Source organism: Mirounga angustirostris, unplaced genomic scaffold, assembly GCF_029215605.1.
Source record: "Mirounga angustirostris isolate CCGP_5_RB_7025 unplaced genomic scaffold, mMirAng1.0.hap1 SCAF_2, whole genome shotgun sequence".
NCBI lineage: Eukaryota > Metazoa > Chordata > Mammalia > Carnivora > Phocidae > Mirounga > Mirounga angustirostris.
Window position 1 is genome coordinate 168,835,605 of NW_026991710.1, and position 19,136 is coordinate 168,854,740.

General features: G+C 37.3%; 1 protein-coding gene and 1 pseudogene across 1 annotated transcript in view; both read right to left on the bottom strand.

Moving 5' to 3' along the window:
- Positions 1-1,720: 1,720 nt before the first annotated feature.
- LOC123847764 (exocyst complex component 3-like) lies at positions 1,721-4,014 on the bottom strand (annotated as a pseudogene).
- Positions 4,015-17,624: 13,610 nt separating this feature from the next.
- Positions 17,625-19,136, bottom strand: part of KCNU1 (potassium calcium-activated channel subfamily U member 1) — a 175,942-nt gene continuing 174,430 nt past the window's right edge. Inside the window, 1 exon segment of the mRNA XM_064584047.1 lies at positions 17,625-18,030. Within this exon segment, the coding sequence (XP_064440117.1) occupies positions 17,625-18,030 (406 nt within the window).

A 19,136-nucleotide genomic window follows, 5' to 3' on the forward strand; every position in this document is an offset into this window, starting at 1 on the left:
CAAGGATGCACACTCTCACCATTTCTATTTAACATAGTACTGGAAGTCCTAGCCAAATCAATTAGGCAAAAAAGAAATAAAAGGCATCCAAATAGGAAAAGAAGTAAAACTGTATCTTTATGAGGACAACATGACCTGATATGTAGAAATCCCTAAAGATTCCACTAAAAAAACTTTTAGAGCTAATAAATTCAGTAAAATTGCAGGTTATAAAATCAATAAGGAAAAAATCAGTTGCATTTCTATACACCAACAATTTAATATCTGTAAGAGAAGTGAAGAAAACAATCCCATAAGCAATAGCATCAAAGAGTGGACTGAAAACTCTGACACTGATGAAAGAAATTGCAGAAGATATGAGTAAATGAAAAGATAACCTGTATTCATGGATAGATGGAATTAGTATTGTTAAAATTTCCATACTATCCAAAGCCATCTAAAAGTTCAGTGCAATCCCTATCAGATTTCCAATGGCATTTTCCACAGAAATAGAACAAACAATCCTAACATTTGTATGGAACCATAAAAGGATATAAATTGGCACAGCCACTGTGGAAAACAGTATGGAGGTTCCCAAAAATAGGTAAATTTTATTTAAAAATAGAATACCATAGGACTCAGCAATCCCAATTCTGGGTATATATCCAAAGGAAATGAAATCACTATCTTATTAGTGATTAGCGATTAGTGGATAGATATTTGCACCCCCCTTCAATGTTTGTTGCAGCATTATTTGTGAGAGCCAAGACATGGAAACAACCTAAGTGCCCATCAACAGATGAGTGGAAAAGAAAATGTGGTACATATATACAATGGCATATTATTTGGTCATAAAAAAGAAAGGAAATCCTGCCATTTGTAAGAACATATATGACTCCTGACAGCATTATGCTAAGTGAAATAAGTCGGACAAGTACTATATAATCCCACTTCTATGCATAAAACAAGGAGTAAACTGGTGGTTGCCAGGGGCTGGGGGTGGGAGAAATGGGTGATTTGGTCAAAGTGTACAAAGTATAAGTAAGTTCTGGGGATCTAACATACAGCATGGTGACTATAATTAACAATACTGTACTGTACACATGAAATTTGTGTGTTAACTAACCTTATTATGGTAATCATTTTCTAATACATACATATATGTATATACACTTTAAACTTACACAATATTATATATCAAATATATCTCAATAACGTTGGAAAAAATAAAAGTTATTATTCCTTAATATTTTTTTTGATGGATCATCATTTTCCAGTAACTTTCTCCATTTTTTCACCTAATTTTTCTTTTTCTCTTCTTTTCCTTTTTGTTTCTCTGCAGGATTTCAGCCTCATTTATTAAGCAGCAGAGTTTTAGAAGTCTTAATGCAGAAATGAGTGAAGACCAAGGGGTGAATGAAAACAGGGCTCTTCCCTCTCCACACACCTTCTCACCATTGTGATAAACAATCTACCATGAGGCATTTTACATTAGAATTCTGCCTCAGAAAGGTGTTTACAACAAAATGAGAGAACTTGAAGAATCACAGCCAGCAGGGTACTTGTTCTCCAAGAAGCCATGTGCCTGGCTACCTCACAAACATGCTTAGCCCTTCAAGAGATAGGCACGAGGAACTGAAACATCTAATGTGACCCCTCAAGAGTCACTTTTGCTTTAATATATTTCTGAGGGTGGGGATAATGAGTGTAAATAATGTACATAAAGCTGAAAACCGACAGGTTATTTGAAAAGCTTTGCTATGTTCATCCTAGCAATTATGATTTCCTTGAAGATGAGCATGTAGTTTAGATTCATCTGCATTGGGCCCTGTTCCAGAGTCTTGATGATGGTCTGCTTTGTGTCCTGCTGGGCCAGTATCCCCTCACATAGCCAAGAACATGCTGATGTGGTCATCCCTGGAGTCTGGGTGTTTGCTGATTAGAGTCAAGATGTCCACATAGAGCAGAGAAGGGTCAGTAAGCTTAATAACTTCTGCAGTGGCATTGATAGTGTCACCATGTCCACCTGTATCTTCACCAAATCCATAAGCCAGCTTCTGGAACAAGAAGTGGAGTTCCTCAGCCTCCCTGCCCATCCTCTCAGAACCTCCCCATGCTCCTTGGTGCTCCAGAATGAGATGTGCTTCTGCATGATGACCCACAGGTACTCCACTTGCCATTCTCCTCTTTTTATATGGCTTTTTGATTTTGGCAAAATCATTGAAATATTCTTCCACAGTGAGACAGATTATTTTTACAGTGTTTGACTCTAACAGCCACTTCATTGTCATCAATTCATTGAGATGTTGCTCCAGATCTAGAAGATCTCCCCCAGAAGGCTTCTGCAACCCTCCTTTGCAATGGGGTCTGAAATCCAATCCATGTTTGGTTGGTTCAGAGATAGGCCCTCTTCTACTTTGTTTTTTCAAATACTCCCTTTTTAAACCAAATATAAATTCTTCAAAGCTCTGACAGTTGATGGCTATCATATGTTGAACATAGTGTGAGCATTGCTGACTTCTCAGCTGTTCTTCCTTATACAACTGAACTTCATCTTTGCATCTACTTATCAAAGAATTCATTTGCTAAAGATACAGACTAGTTTATGTCACAAACCTTTGTTTTCACTTATCTGAGCAGCCACTTCAAAAATTTGTTCAAACATCTAGAAGGGAGTGTTACCCAGTAGTACCCACTTTGGTCAGTCTTCAGGCTCAGCATCTTTTACGCAGTCTTTCTTGTCTGTTTCAAGTGCTTTTTGCAGCCAGGTAATAATGTCTGAAGTGAGAATTGACATGTACCTGTGGAGCAGATCAGAGACTACTTTAGAGAAAGTAAAGGTTCTGGGGCATGGATATCCACTTCTGGGCCAATTCCACATTCCCCGTCATCTCTGTGCTTGTGTAGGGGTTTGAGACCCATGTCAACCACAGGCTCATGATCTCATTTGCTTCTAGGTCTTCTGACTCAAGCTCTTGCATCTGTTTTCTCAGAGCCTGATGGCATATGTTCAGATGGTTTCTGAAAATCTCATAATGGGGAGGAATACACTCAACCATTAGGTTTTTGGCAATGATGGATTATCCATGATTTCTGGGTGGCATATAAACCACATCTTGTTGGAATGCCTGGGGTCTGCCTTTGTGGTGTCAATTCTAGTATTCATGGTTCCACCCAAGATGGCAAACATTTTCTCTTTGCAATTCTTGGGCCTCTTGTGGAGAAACCAAGCTAGTTTGCTCTTTTTGGCCAGATACACATTGGTCAATTTTTCTTCCTTTTGAATGATCCTGACAACTGAGACCAGCAAGTGGGGTCACAGGAGACAATGACCAGCAAACTCTGCAGCACCATCCACATTGCTCGGTCAACTCATCTGAGAGCCCCTGCATGCTCCCAAAGTAGCCATGGATAAGGGTCATGTTGTGCATGTTCCCTCTGTTCATGTGGGACTGCTTATATGTTAGCCCTTCTTGGCAGAGAGCATTCTAGGTCCACCAGCTTCCACTGGGCCTGCAGGAATGCCCCTTGTTCAATGAGGTCCTGTGTCTCCCTCACAATTTGGGGTCCTGAGATGTTCTTGAGTTTCTCCAAAGCAGCAGTGACCCGGCTATGCCACATCACAGCATACTTCATGCTCTCAATGGCACTATTGCTCAATAGTACTATTGCTCTGCAGTCTGCTGACATCGGCAAGGGATTTCTGGATGTCTCTGATGTCATTCAGTGCTTTATGGAGCTGGCTAAGGCCCATGCAGCTAACCCGTGCAACCACAAATGGATAGTGACCTTCCATCTGGCCTCTGTCGAGGCCCTTTTCCAGGCCTCTTTTCTGCCATGGTGCTCCACTTTGTCCAGCTGGCCTGGTCACTGAAGCAGCCCGGTATCTCTTTGGAACACCCTTGCAATATCTTCCTGATCTCTCTTCTTGGTGGCTAAAAAGCAGGTAAAATCCCCTGCACCTGTGATACTAGAGTCACCCCTCCTCACTGCCACTGGGCACCCTGCTGAAGTATCACCCAATTTCTTAAACATGTTAATCACAGTTAAAATATGTCTTCTGTATTATATCTAGATCATCTGTAGGTTGTCTCCATTGTCTGTTTCTTTTCTCTTGGTTTTTGGTCATTTGAGTCTCTCTATTGTCATGCATGGTAATTATTTACTTATTTCTTAAAGGCAAAAAAGGAATAAAAGAGACTATCAACGTTGCCATATCTCAGCAACTAGAAGGAAGCAAAGCTTGGGGGCCCATCTAGAAGCTCATTTAGGTTGCTAAAGATAAATTAAGGCAAAGATAAAACTGATTCCAATCATTTATATAGAGTGCTGGATATTGTGTAGAAACTGAATAATGCTACCTTCCATCAGAGAGGGCTTATTTATTTTTTTACTTATAGGTAGTTATGGTAGGGATTGATCACCTTGATACGATCAGGGAATGGGGAGCATGGAAGCTGATTTCAGGCTTTGTGAGAACTATCCTATTTCTAGTTTGAAGTAATCCTAAAGTAGGACCGTTCAAGAACATCAACTGAAAGCAAAGGTTGTTTACCTGGGCTCATCCATTTGCCAGGCCTTGAATGCCAATTTCCCCCTCCCCAGCATGCTGAGACTGGCAAAAGCTCTGCTTAGCTTTTTAGCTTCTTACCCGGTCCTTTCTTCCTGGCTTCTCAGTCTCTTACAATGAAAATGTTAGGGATAAATAATATCCTCAGGGAAAAAAAGAAGCACAGAAAGTTATGCTCACAGTTCTCCAATTCTCTTTTCTTCCAAACCTAGTCCCCTCAATTCCTAGCAGCCTTGATATCCCTCGATTCCATTTTTCTTCCTCCCAACCCAGCAGACTGCTGAGAGCTCTTAGCTTTAAAAGCCAATTTGACCTGCGGGTTGGTGCCAATTACTAGGGAAGAATCAGCAGAGACTGGTGAGCTCACTCAATGTTCTTTTCTCTTGGATCTTAGCCTTCAACTTCTTACTGTGTTGCTTTATGATTACTTCAAATGGGTAATTTCAAAACAATTTTTATACAGTTTTAAATTTTTTCCGTTGGAGTGAGGGTTGGTCTGCTACAGCTACCCTATCATAACTATAAAATAATTAAATAGCATAATATTTTATATAAAAATTAGAATTCTCAATTTTTCTGAAAAAAAAATCTGGAAAAACTGGGCCCACATTCTTGCATGGAAATAATGGCTAGAGGTAAGTAGCTCCTGTTCTTTTAATTTTAGGTATACACTCTTCAGTTTTCTTTAATTATCTGGATTACTCAGTTATCCCTGGGAGTAAAAAAAGAAGTAGGTCCATAATCAAGCTTTGAGTAATGCTAATACCTAATTGTGTCGTATAAAAGGAGAGCTGAAAGCGACGTGAGAATGCATATTCAAAAAAGGAAAAGGAAAATTAGAAGATTGTTGTATCATGGAAGTCAAGGGAAGACAATGTTTCAGGATGGAGGGCGAGATGACTGTGCCGATGAACTGTTCTAATTCTTCTATATTGAGCGACTGAAGTGTAATTAGTGATCTTGAAAGAGTATTTTTAGTAGAATAATGAAGATGACAGCCAGGTTGGGGTGGCTTAAGTAGTGAATCAGAGATGTGGAAATAAAGTAGTAAATGTAGCGGGCTAGTGAAAAAGTCTGTCTGTGACAGGAGGGCAAGAGCAAGGATGTTACAGGGGATAATAAATTTAAGATAAGAGTGGCCTTTCTTTACTGCCTTCTTCCCAGTGCCATCAGCTAGCCTTTCCTTGCTTTCTTGCAAGATGAAACGCTACTAAGATATTTTCTTGAAGGCAAGAAAGAGTGAAAGGTGGTCAGCATTTTCATCTCTCAAAAAAGAAAGAAACAAGGCTCACTGGGCTATCTGGAGGCTGATTTAGGTTGCTACCAAAAAGAGTAAATTAAGGCAGAGAGAAGGCTGACTTCAACCATTCCCCTGACCCAAGGAGTCATTGCATTGTCTGAAGTCACCCCCCTTTCCTGCCTTTACCAGAAACAGTCAGGAGACAGCAGCACAAAAGCTGCTTTTTTCCTTTTCAAAAGCAAGAGGAGGGCTGAGACATTTGCCCCCTAGCTTCAGGGATCTGTTAATTGGCTCCCCAGTAAAATTACAGAAGCAGCCTGCCTGATAATGATTGTAAATGACAGAGACGATCAGGTTTACCTTGTGACGTCCCCAGGGGACTTGCAGTTAGTTTAGTCTGAACTTAGCATCAGCTGCTCAGGTACCTTTCTTCCCAGCACGTGGTAGCTGGACTCATTCTGTATACTTTCAAACCTCATTAGTGTTAAGGCCTTCTCTCCCTCTCCCTCCCATCCCCTGCAGCCTCCTGCCTCTCACTGTCCCCCCTCCTCCTCAATTTCCAGGACTCCAGAAGCATGCCAATCCAATAGAGAAACTGAAGTAAGATTACTTGCAGAGGTTGGGCTCTTTTGTCTTCTGGCCTGGAAGAAACAACTCATGGCTTTGAGCTGTGGGTTATTGTCCCTCCAGGAAACTACACACCAACTTCACTGAACTCCAACCTCCATTAACTCCTTTACAGTTCGAAGGTACTCAGCTCGAGGATTTTATAGTTCATTAGAGGTGTTTGGAATGTACCGTAGGTCTTGAATAGAAGTTAATATGCCAAATAGCTAAATATTGAAGGAGGCAGTTTTCATTAAAACCAAATCTCCAATCTTTTAATTTTCTAGAAGCCACTGTGTATGTGGGTGTAGTTATATATGTATGCATATGTATGTGTGTGAATATGAGGATATTTAATATATTAGATATATATTACACATTACATATACATATATTATAATACATATGATGTATGTGTGTATGTATATGTATGTATGGACATATATATATATATATCTCCAAACTTTAATGTATGGATTACTTATGGATCTTGCTAAATTTAGATTCTGATCCAGGAGGTTTGGGATGGAGCCCACTTTCAGGTAATGTAGATACTGCTGGCTTGGGGACCACATTTTGAACAGCAAATCTTTTTTCTTTTTTTTTTTTTTTAAAGATTTTATTTATTTATTTGAGACAGAGAGAATGAGATACAGAGAGCATGAGAGGGAGGAGGGTCAGAGGGAGAAGCAGACTCCCTGCCGAGCACGGAGCCCGACGCGGGACTCGATCCCGGGACTCCAGGATCATGACCTGAGCCGAAGGCAGTCGCTTAACCAACTGAGCCACCCAGGCGCCCTGAACAGCAAATCTTAAAGAGATCTTTGCTTATTCCTCTCCAGCTTCTTTATCTTAACCTGACTGCCCTACTCCTCAGTTCTGTTCAAATGTTGCTCCTGTGTCTCTTCAGACTAACAATCCATTTGATAGAGGGCATTTTTGCTATTTCTCAAAATAACAAAAACTTAGCTATTGAGTAAAGTAGACTCTGGACTGGTGTTCTGGTTTCCTGTTCCAGACAAGTACACTGGGAAATACCAAAGATGATGTGAAATTTTGATTACTTTACTATTCTTTCTTTAATTTGCTAAATTGAGGAATGACTTCATGAATTTTTAATTAATTTTTATCTATTTCTACATATGCATATAAGGTTAGAAATTCACTTTTTTTACTGATTTGTATGTTTACCACATTTTTTTTTTATTGTGGTCAAAAACATAAAATTTACCATCGTAACCATTTTTCAGTGTACCATCCAGTACATATAGTGTTAACTAGAAGCACATTGTTGTACAACAGAGCTCTAGAATTTTTTCCATCTTGCAAAACTGAAACTCTGTCCATTGATCACAACTCCCTTTTTGCTCTCCCCCAGCTCCTGGCAATTATCATTTTTATTTCTAAGAATTTGACTGCTGTAGATAGCCTATATAAGTGGAATATTCAGTATCTGCCTTTTTTTGACTGGCCTGCCTCACTTAGCAAAATGTCCTCAAGGTTCATCCATGTTGTAGTATATGATAGAATTTCCTTCTTTTTTAAGGTGGAAGAGTATTTCATTATATGTATATGCCACATGTTCTTTATCCATTCATTCACTGATGGACAGTTTGCTTCCACATCTTGGCTCTTGTGAATAATGCTGCAGTGAACTTGGGTGTGCAAATATCTCTTCAAGGTCCTGTTTTCCCAGAAATGGAATTGTTGGATCTTATGGTAAAATTCTATTTTTAATTTTTTAAGGAGTCTACTTTCCCACAGCAGCTGCACCATTTTATATTCCTACCAACAATGCACACATTTCCAATTCCTCTACATCCTCACCAGTATGTATTTATTTATTTATTTTTTGGATAGTGGCCATCCTAGGGGGTGTAAGTTGGTATCTTATTGTGATTTTGATTTGCAAAATCCCTGATGATTTGTGATACTGAGCATCTCTTCATGTGCCTATTGGCCATCTCTATGTCTTCTTAGAAAATTGTCTATTGAGGTCCTTTACTCATTCTTAAACTGGATTGTTTAGGGTTCTTTGTTGTTGAGTTGCAGAAGTTCTTTAAATATTTTGGATATTAACTGCTTATCAGATGCATGGTTTGAAAATACTTTCTCCCATTCCATAGGTTGCCTTTTCACTATGTTGATTGTTTCCATTGCTGTGCAAAAGTTTTTAAGTTTGATGTAGTCCCCTTCTCTATTTTTGTTTTTGTTGTCTGTGCTTTTGGTGCCATATCCAAGAAATCATTGCCAAATCCAAGGTCATGAAGCTTTTCCCTTCCCTATTTTTTATTCTAGAAGTTTTATAGTTTGGGGATTTATGTTTAGGTCTTTAATCTATTTTGAGTTAGTTTTTGTATATGATGTAATGTTAAGGGTCCCAATTCATTGTTTGCAAGTGTATGTGTATATCTTGTTTTCTGACCACCATTTATTGGAGAAGCGCACCACAAATTTTAATATATAGTCTTTCAATTATTATTTAGATCTCAAAAGTTTGTAATACCCATTACAAAGTTTTAAATTTGACTCATGGTTGATTTAGTTGTTGTTGTTTTATTTCCAAATATGTTGGTAAATTTTATTTGTTGAGGTCTGGATATTTGCTACCAATTTTGAATTTTATTGCAATATGGTTGGTATGGTATCATTGGTTCATAGAGACTGATGTTGTTGATGACTCCATAGGAAATTAAAACATATAATATGTGTGCTGGAAAAGAATGTCCATTTGCTACTTGTTAGATTAGTTATCTATCTATCTATCTACCATCTATCTATGTATCATCTGTCATCTATCTACCTCCATTCGATCAAGCCAGTTAACTCATTTGTATTATTCAATGCAAGTACTAATTATTTTTCTGCTTGATCTATCACTTTAAGAAAAGTGTGTTAAAATTCTTCCATATGATTGATTTCTCAATTTCTCTTCATAATTTTATCAGTTTTAGTTTTATATATTTTAAGGCTATCTTATATGCATGATTTAGTTGAAGATTAGTATTTTATTTACAAAATGAAATTGTCTTCAGTAATGATTTTTGATTTAAGGTATACTTTATCTGATACTAATAGTATCACTTGATTTGGTCCATATTTTTCTCATATATCCCTTTATTTTCTTTCAGTTTCACATTTTCTGAATCATTATATTTTATGCTATAAACAGCATATAACTTTTAAAAATCTAATCTGAAAATCTTTATCCTTTACATAACAAGATTGCTCCTTTTACATTTATTTAATATCTTATGTATTTGTATTTCTTACTACGCTTTATATTTTTTTTATATGCTATTCTTTTAATTTGCTTTTCCAAAAAAAGGCTAGTTTCTCATGAATTGAGTCAACATTTTTGGATTCCATTTTTTTGTCCCTTTACTGATTAGTTTCTCTCAACTGATTTGGAAATCATGTATTCTTCCCTTTGTCCTTAAAGTTTATTCTCCAATTTTTTTTACATGCTAAAGATTTAACGAAGACTAACATTAATAATTATCTCTGCCCTCCTCCTGAACAATGATATGATGTAACAATAATTTTACTTAATCACACTTCTTTCAAATCCCCTATTATTTCTATTTAGTTATGTTAGTTTCAACTTGTTTTTATCCCTTCTATTACTATTAGTAGTAGTATTACAACTGATATGTATTTATATTTACCTCAAAAAATTCCACTTATTTTCTTATCATTGGTCCTTATATATTTCTCCATCATTTGGAGTTTATTCTCTTCTTTCTGAAGTATGTCCCTTACTAGTTCAAGGTTTTTAAGTGTTATATTTTCAGTTTTTGTTTATCTAAAACTGTCTTTATGTTTGCCCTTCCCCTTTGAATGGTAATTTAGATAGTATAAATATGCATATTTTTATAATTTTTGTTATTTTCTTCCTCAGCATTTTGATGTTATTGGTCCATTACCTTTTCTTATTTTCTCAAGGGTAATCCCTTAGTAGGGAATCTTCTTTCCTGTCCAGGTATGGATATGTCTATATGTAGAATCATTTTAATTTTCCATTATTTGAGTGAGTTCATGACTCACTGGACTTCTTATATTTCAGGATTCTTATATTTTGTCAGTTCTAAATATTTTATGACTTTTTTTAAATCTTCCTCATTATCTTGCTGTCTGGAAATTGAATTATTTATATATTAGACTTTTTCATTCTCTTTCATGTCCCCTAACTTTTCTTTCATATTTTCCATTTGCTTATTTCTTTGTTTTACATTTTATGTAAATTATTTAGATTTATCTGTATCTAACATTGCTTACATCCACATATTGAATTTTTATGTAATCAGCTATTTCTAGAAGTTCTGTTTCTTTTTCTGTTGAAAAAGAAAACTGCTGTATGTTTAAAAATTCTGTTATAATTTACCTAGCATTTCTGAGTATTTGTAGAAGGAAGAAAATCCATTTGAATTCATTTAGTCATACTGTTGAAACCATAAGTGTTAGAATGATCTTTCAAAATATAAATGACAACACATCATTCCATTATTTACAATTGTTAAAGAGCTTCTTAATGTACTTAGAATAAAATGTAATGTTTCTCATGGTCTAAGACTCTTAGTCAGGTCCTGCCTATTTTTTCAATATCATCTCATGTAACTCTTCCTGTGGCTTATTCAGTATTCTCTAAACATTCAGGCTTGCTTTCTTTTCTTGAACATGCCAACTTCCCTTTCCTAAAACAGTGTTTCCACGGAATCCTTCCCACCCTTTGGTGGTCTCTGATCACCACATTCTCTATCACATCAACATGTCTAATTCTTTTCTAGTATGAATGAGTACAGAAGTAATGTTCAAAATCCTCTAGTTCAACTTTCTGCTTTTATAAAAAAGTAAAATGAGCTGGGAAAGTGGCAGAGAAAGTTTTAAGAACTTGCTGGGCAAGGTCTCTTAAGATCTCTCTTGAAACCATATGATAATTATCATATGGTTTCACTTATTTGTGGAACATAAGGAATATCATGGAGGACATTAGGAGAAGGAAGGAAAAAATGAAGGGGGGTAATCAGAGGGAGAGATGAACCATGGGAGACTATGGACTCTGAGAAACAAACAGGGTTTTAGAGGGGGAGAGGGGTGGAGGGATGGGTTAGCCCGGTGATGGGTATTAAGGAGGGCACATACTGCATGGAGCACTGGATGTTATATGAAAACAATGGATCATGGATCACCACATCAAAAACAAATGATGTATTGTATGGTGACTAACATAACATAATAAAATTAAAAAAAAAAAAAGATCTCTCTTGAAGATCCTGTGTTTAATGAGATATCTAAAACAAGTACTCATGTTTCCTGATTCCCCTGCCCTATGTTCCTTCTGGTGACTACTCCATTGATTATAGAAGGCCCACATAAGGGATTTGGGAAGACAATAGATAGACTATAGGGTGATCCATGACCTCCCTCCCACTTATATGATGAATTTTGTGGAATATACAGACATATTAGTTTTCTGGGGAGGAAGGATGTACCTTCATCCAATTTTCAAAAGAGTCAAAGCCTAAAAAAATCTTAGAAACTACTGGCATACATATTGTTTATGAATTATTAAGTTTCCTGCATATTTTCTCTTGTCTTCATATCAGTTCTTCTATAAATAGTAATTGAACAAAAACTACAGAGGTGAAAAACCTATATTCCAAAAACCATAGAACATTGATGAAGGAAACTGAAGATGATACAAACAAATGGGAAGATATTCCATGCCCATGAATTGAAAGAATATTGTTAAAAATATCCATACTACACAAAGCAATCTACAAATTTAATGAAATCCCTATCAAAATACCAATAGCAATTTTTCACAGAATTAGAACAAATAACACTAAAATTTGTATGGAACCACAAAAGACTGTGAATAGCCAAAGCAATCTTGAGAAAGGAAAACAAAGCTGGAGGTATCACCACCCCAGATTCCAAGGTACACTGCAAAGCTACAATAACCTAAACAACATGGTACTGGCAGAAAAAATAAACATTTAGATCAAAGGAACAAAATAGCCCAGAAATAAACCCACACTAATATGATCAGTCTATGATAAAAGAGGCAAGAATATAAAATGGAGGAAAGCGTCTCTTCAATAAATGGTGCTGGGAAATCTGGACACCTATATGCAAAAGAATGAAACTGAAACACTTTATTATGCCATATACACAAAAATAAAGTCAAAATGAATTAAAATCCTAAATGTGAGATCTGAGACCATAACACTCCTAGATGAAAATATATGCAGTAATCTTTGACATTGGACATAGCAACATCTTTCTAGATAGGTCTCCTCAGGCAAGAGAAACAGAAACAAAAATAAATTATTGGGACTACATCAAAATAGAATCTTTGGCACAGCAAAAGAAATCATCAACAAAATGAAAAGGCAGCCTACTGAATAGAAGAAGATCTTTGCAAATGACATATATGAGAAGGGGTTAATATTCAAAATATATAAAATATACAATTCAACACTAAAAAAATCCAAATAATCCAGCTAAAAAATGGGCAGAGGACCTGAATAGACATTTTTCCAAAGAAGACATCCAGACGGCCAACACACACATGAAAAGATACTCAACATCACTAATCATCAGGGAAAAGCAAATCAAAACCACAATGAGATATCACCTAACACCTGTCAGAATTCTTATTATCAAAAAGACAAGAAATAACAAGTGTTAGTGAAGATGTGGAGAAAAAGGAACCCTCGTGCACTGTTGGTAGGATTTAGTCAATATAGCAAATCAGTGTAGCCACTGTAGAAAACAGGGTGTAGTTTCCTCAAAAAATTAAAAATAGAAATATGCTACAATCCAGTAATTCCATGACCTGATATCTACCCAAGAAAACAAAAAAACACTAATTCAAAAAGATATATGCACCCCTGTTTATTGCAGCATTATTTAAATAGTCAAGATATAAAAACAACCTAGGTGTCCATCAATAGATGAATGAATAAAGAAAATGTGGTGTATATGGGTACACACACACACACACACACACACACACTGGAATATTGCTCAGCCACACACACACACACAAAATGAGATCTTGCCATTTGTGACAAGTTGGATGGACCTAGAGGGTATAATGCTAAGTGAAATAAGTCAGAAAAAGACAAGTACCATATGATTTCACTTATATTAGAATCTGAAAACAAAACAAATGAACAAAGTAGAAACAGACCCATAAATACAGAGAACTGGTGGTTGTCAGAAGGGAGATGGATGGGAAAAAGGGTGAAGGGAAGTGGGAGGTACAGGCTTCCAGTTATGAAATGAGTAAGTCATGAAGGTAAGAGGTACAGCATAGGGAATATAGACAATGGTATTTTAATAGCACTATATGAGGACAGGTGGTAGCTGCACTTGTGGGTGAGCATAGTATAACATATAGACTTGTTGAATTACGATGTTATATACCTGCAACTATTGTAATATTGTGTGTCAACCATACTTCAATAAAATAAAGGACTGAACAATCATTATGAATTAAGAATCCACTACATTAGTCAACTAATGTTCGACAAAGCAGGAAAGAATGTCCAATGGAAAAAAGATAGTCTCTTCAACAAATGGTGTTGGGAAAATTGGCCAGCCACATGCAGAAGAATGAAACTGGACCATTTCCTTACACCACACACAAAAATAGACTCCAAATGGTTGAAAGACCTCAATGTGAGACAGGAGTCCATCAAAATCCTAAAGGAGAACACAGGCAGCAACCTCTTCAACCTCAGCCGCAGCAACTTATTCCTGGAAACATCGCCAAAGGCAAGGGAAGCAAGGGTAAAAATGAACTATCGGGACTTCATCAAGATAAAAAGCTTTTGCACAGCAAAAGAAACAGTCAACAAAACCAAAAGACAACTGACAGAATGGGAGAAGATATTTGCAAATGACATATCAGATAAAGGGCTAGTATCTAAAATCTACAAAGAACTTATCACACTCAACACCCAAAGAACAAATGATCCAATCAATAAATGGGCAGAAGATATGAACAGACATTTTTCCAAAGAAGACATCCAAATGGCCAACAGACACATGAAAAAGTGCTCAACATCGCTCAGCACCAGGGAAATCCAAATCAAAACCTCAATGAGATACCACCTCACACCAGTCAGAATGGCTAAAATTAACAAGTCAGGAAACGACAGATGTTGGCGGGGATGCGGAGAAAGGGGAACCCTCCTACACTGTTGGTGGGAATGCAAGCTGGTGCAGCCACTCTGGAAAACAGTATGGAGGTTCCTCAAAAAGTTGAAAATAGAGCTCCCATACAATCCAGCAATTGCACTACTGGGTATTTACCCCAAAGATACAAATGTAGGGATCCGAAGGGGTACGTGCACCCCAATGTATATAGAGCAATGTCCACAATAGCCAAACTATGGAAAGAGCCAAGATGTCCATCGACAGATGAATGGATAAAGAAGAGGTGGTATATATATACATAACGGAATATTATGCAGCCATCAAAAGGAATGAAATCTTAACCATTTGCAAGGATGTGGATGGAACTGGAGGGTATTATGCTGAGCTAAATAAGTCAATCAGAGAAAGACATGTATCATATGATGTCACTGATATGAGGAATTCTTAATCTCAGGAAACAAACTGAGGATTGCTGGAGTGGTGGGGGGTGGGAGGGAGGGGGTGGCTGGGTTTTAGACTTTGGGGAGGGTATATGCTATGGTGAGCCCTGTGAATTGTGTAAGACTGATGAATCACAGACCTGTACCTCTGAAACAAATAATCCATTATATGTTAAAAAAAAAAAAAAGAAGAAAAAGATAGCAGGAAGGGAAAAATGAAGAGGGGGAAATTGGAGGGGTAGACGAACCACGAGAGACTGTGGACTCTGAGAAACAAACTGAGGGTTCTAGAGGGGAGGGGGGTGGGGGGATGGGTTAGCCTGGTGATGGGTATTAAAGAGGGCACGTACTGAATGGAGTACTGGGTGTTATATGCAAACAATGAATCATGGAACACTACATCAAAAACTAATGATGTAATGTATGGTGATTAACATAATAATAAAAAAGAAAAAACTAATGATGTAATGTCGGTGATTAACATAACATAATAAAAAAAAGAAAAATATTTCTTGGAGTTGAGAAAAAAAAAAAAAAGGATCCACTATATTGCCAAAGGATCTAGTGTTATGACTTGTATTAAGATGTTGCCATTTATAAGTAAAGGGTTTGCTTCTGGAGTTATGGAATCACTTTGCACATGAGTCTAGGGGTATTTTGACAATTTTATCTATCAAGACTGGCAATATAAGTACTCGAATGTTGGCAATAGTGCAAATACCTCAATATTTCTTTAGCCATATTTCTGGTATCCAATCCCCTAAAATTCTGAAAAATAAAGAATTACTCATTCTGATTTCTCTGCTGTGTTGGAAATGAGATCATTTGTGGAATATGCTTTTACTCTGGACAACTGAGATTGAGATGCTAATCAGATTGGTTGATATGTGTACAGCAGATTTGTGGCTTTTAAATAAGCATAGGACTAATCTCCCCTTTTTTTCTCAGGAATATTTTGTTTCTACCAAATCTGCTATGTGTATAAAATGGGGAGAGGAATGATACTGCCTTTGAAGTAGATGTTTGGTGGAATGTCTTCCCAGACCATTAACCATCTTCCCTTTCTTCCCTGAGGACAAGTCCTTCACTGGGGGCACTCTGCTCCTCAGCCATTGATAGCTGGGGTGGGGTGGCCAAAGCTGAACCCACTACATACTTTTTTTCAGAAATTGGGATCTGAGATTCAGAGACAGCCAGTGAAATCTTTGATGCATCTATAACTCTACTTATAAATGTGGAATTGCAAGCAAATATATTTTGCCACATGTAATGAAAAACAAACAAAAGTCAGTCTGTAAAAAGTGAAGGATGAAGAAGACTCAGGTAAGTTTAAAAAAGAAAAAAAAAAAAAAAGAATTTCCTTGGTCTCTGACAACTTTCCTTACAATGACTCCTTTTTTTCTCCACATAGGCTGAGTGGATTTTATTACAACCAAGGCTTAACTAATATAAAATGCTATTTCCTGTGGATGAGTGTTTTGTTTTTCTTCTAGTTTTGTTTCATTTCTTTTATTTATGTGCTTAGATGCAGAATGTCTGTAAGTGCTGGAGTCTACTCAATCAGGTTTAAACGTTGATGTGATCACTTGCTAGCAAAGTATACTAATTTGGATGCACTCATACTAAAAATTTACTCATTATCTGAAATTCAAATTTAACTGGGCATCCTTTCTTTTATCTAGCAACCTTCTTTTTGACATAGTTTCTTCCTTTGTAAAATGGAGGTAATAACCAAATCAGAAAAGATGTTAAAAATGTCAAGGATATCATAAGCATTATTTCAAATAATGTTTTAGAAATGTGGCTTATTATTTTCTTTTGTCTTCCCTTTTACCTGTGCTGTATCTATAACACAAGAAGGTGTTGCTTACAAAGACCACCCATTGGGAGTAAATGGTTCATTGTGGAACATGGGGAAATGTTTTATGCATTTTATGCAACAAGGTCTTTATTATCAGATTAGAGAATTTGGAAGGCCATATACTTCTGTCTACTTGACTTCACCTAGGCACCCCATCCCAGAATACTCTAATATTCATTCTTGTGCTGGGCATATAGCTAGGTCTTAGTTATATAACAACTGGTTTCCAATTCAAACCAACATCTCCCCATCTGATCTTTCTCACCTGCTATAGAAAGAGATGAAGAAAGAAAAAGCATAAGGAATAAAGGAAGGAGATAATATACTAGTTTACTATTTGCCTGCTTAAGGATAAAGAATGTAAGATTCTTTATTTCTCATCTCTTGTGTCTAAATTCTTCTCATTTTTTTTTTTTTAACTTGATGGCTTATATCCCCTGACTGGACGAACCCAAGAAGTACTGAAGGACCTCTTTAACACAGCTCATTCTAACATGTTTTCTGCTTGAGGGACAAGGGACATAGAGCAATGAACTTTCTTTACAGAGCATTCATCATGCATTTTTTTTATTTATCACTCTAGATCCAGTGGGATTGGATGAGACTTTTGTCTCTCCCCAGTGTGGGCTTGATGATCCACCACTAAGCAATGGGCATAAAAGTGGCATGCTTCTGTTTTTATTTTCCTGTTCAAAGTCACCACCTCTGGAGGTGCTTAAAAGTAGCCAGCTAGGGGCTTGTGGAGAATATCAACAGGCCTTAGTTTGGTTTTGAAGAAGCAGGGGCATTCACCTCTGTGCTTTCCTTCATTTTTTCCTTCCCATTTTCTCTCATAGTTTCAGTTTCACCTAAATGTGTCTGGGATGATAGTTTATTGCTCTGAGTCAATACAGCTTGCTTAGAATCACTAACGGAAATAGTTTTTGGCTCCAAATAATGAACAGATGTCATCAAAGGTTTTGTTGTAGTCCGGTGGACTGGGTCAATGGTAGGAGAATGATTTATGTTTGTAGGTTTCTCTGATGTTGGCATTATATTTATCATTTCATATGGACTCTGAGATGAAGTATCCAATTTGTAATAAGAAGTGCTGAAAGGGATGGCACAAAACACAAGATCCGAGGGCAGGAGCTTAAAGTCATTGGCTGGCCGGGTGATCACAAACCTGTAAGAAAAGCCAAAGATGACTCCCGAACCTCTGCAGCCGGGACAGTTGTGGCTACAGGCAATGGCCCAAACAAGGAAGTCTTTGTGCTGGGCCAGAGGAGGAAATGTTTTTTGTTCTGCTTTGCTTCACTGGTTTCTTATTAAGAGTAAATACCTTTGACACAGAGCAACAGAAGTCCTAGACTAGGAATTAGGAGACTAACATTCACTCCTGCCTCTGAAACCAAGCATCTCTGACCTGAGTTCGGCATGGCATCTCCCTTCCTTGGGCCTTGATTTGTTCATCATTTTAATGGGAGAGGGATAGGACAGAGATGTGGACTGACTGATCTCTAATGGTCTTTTGGGTTCCTGGTTTCTCTGCTTTTAATATCCACTACACTAATGAATTCAGTCAGCCCAATATTGAGCACTTGGCCAAGCTTTATAAAAAATCAGAGGATTACATACTTCCAGCTATTTCCATTCTAGCTTATGCCTACCCTAACACTTATGCCACAAACTTTCACATACAATGCAGTGCAGCCAGTGTGGGGGGGAAGAATATTAAACTGAAGTTTTATTTGAAATTTTGACTCGTAAGCAAAGAGTGAATGTCAATGAGTCTTAAAGAACACCCAGAGCCTGGACCTGCATGAAGACTTCATAGGGAAGCAGGATGCCTTAGCCTAGTATCAGGCACATAGCAAATTCTCAATAATGAGAGTTAAGTTAATGAACACACCAGTCAGTGTTCATGTCAGAACACTGAGGCAGAATAACCTTTCATGGCTTTCATCCTGCATTTCTTCATTGCTGTCCCAAGTGGTCACCTCTTCTTTCCTGAACAACCATCTCAGGGAACCTCTGACCTCTTTTCATTGAATAATCTTCCCCCTTTTATCTTTCCCACCGAGTCCCCTGTAATGTCTATAATAGTTTAAGCAAGACCTACTATAGTCAAAGACTCCCTTTGAAACAGAAATATCATTTCCTTCCTGGAGGTCCTCTCAAGTATAGGCTGCACGTTCTCCCAATTACTGAGCTCCATGGGTTTTCCGCAAGTGTTGGAGCAAGGGCATGGAGTTCAGGCAGAGAGAGAGAAACCAGCATCATTCATGCTTC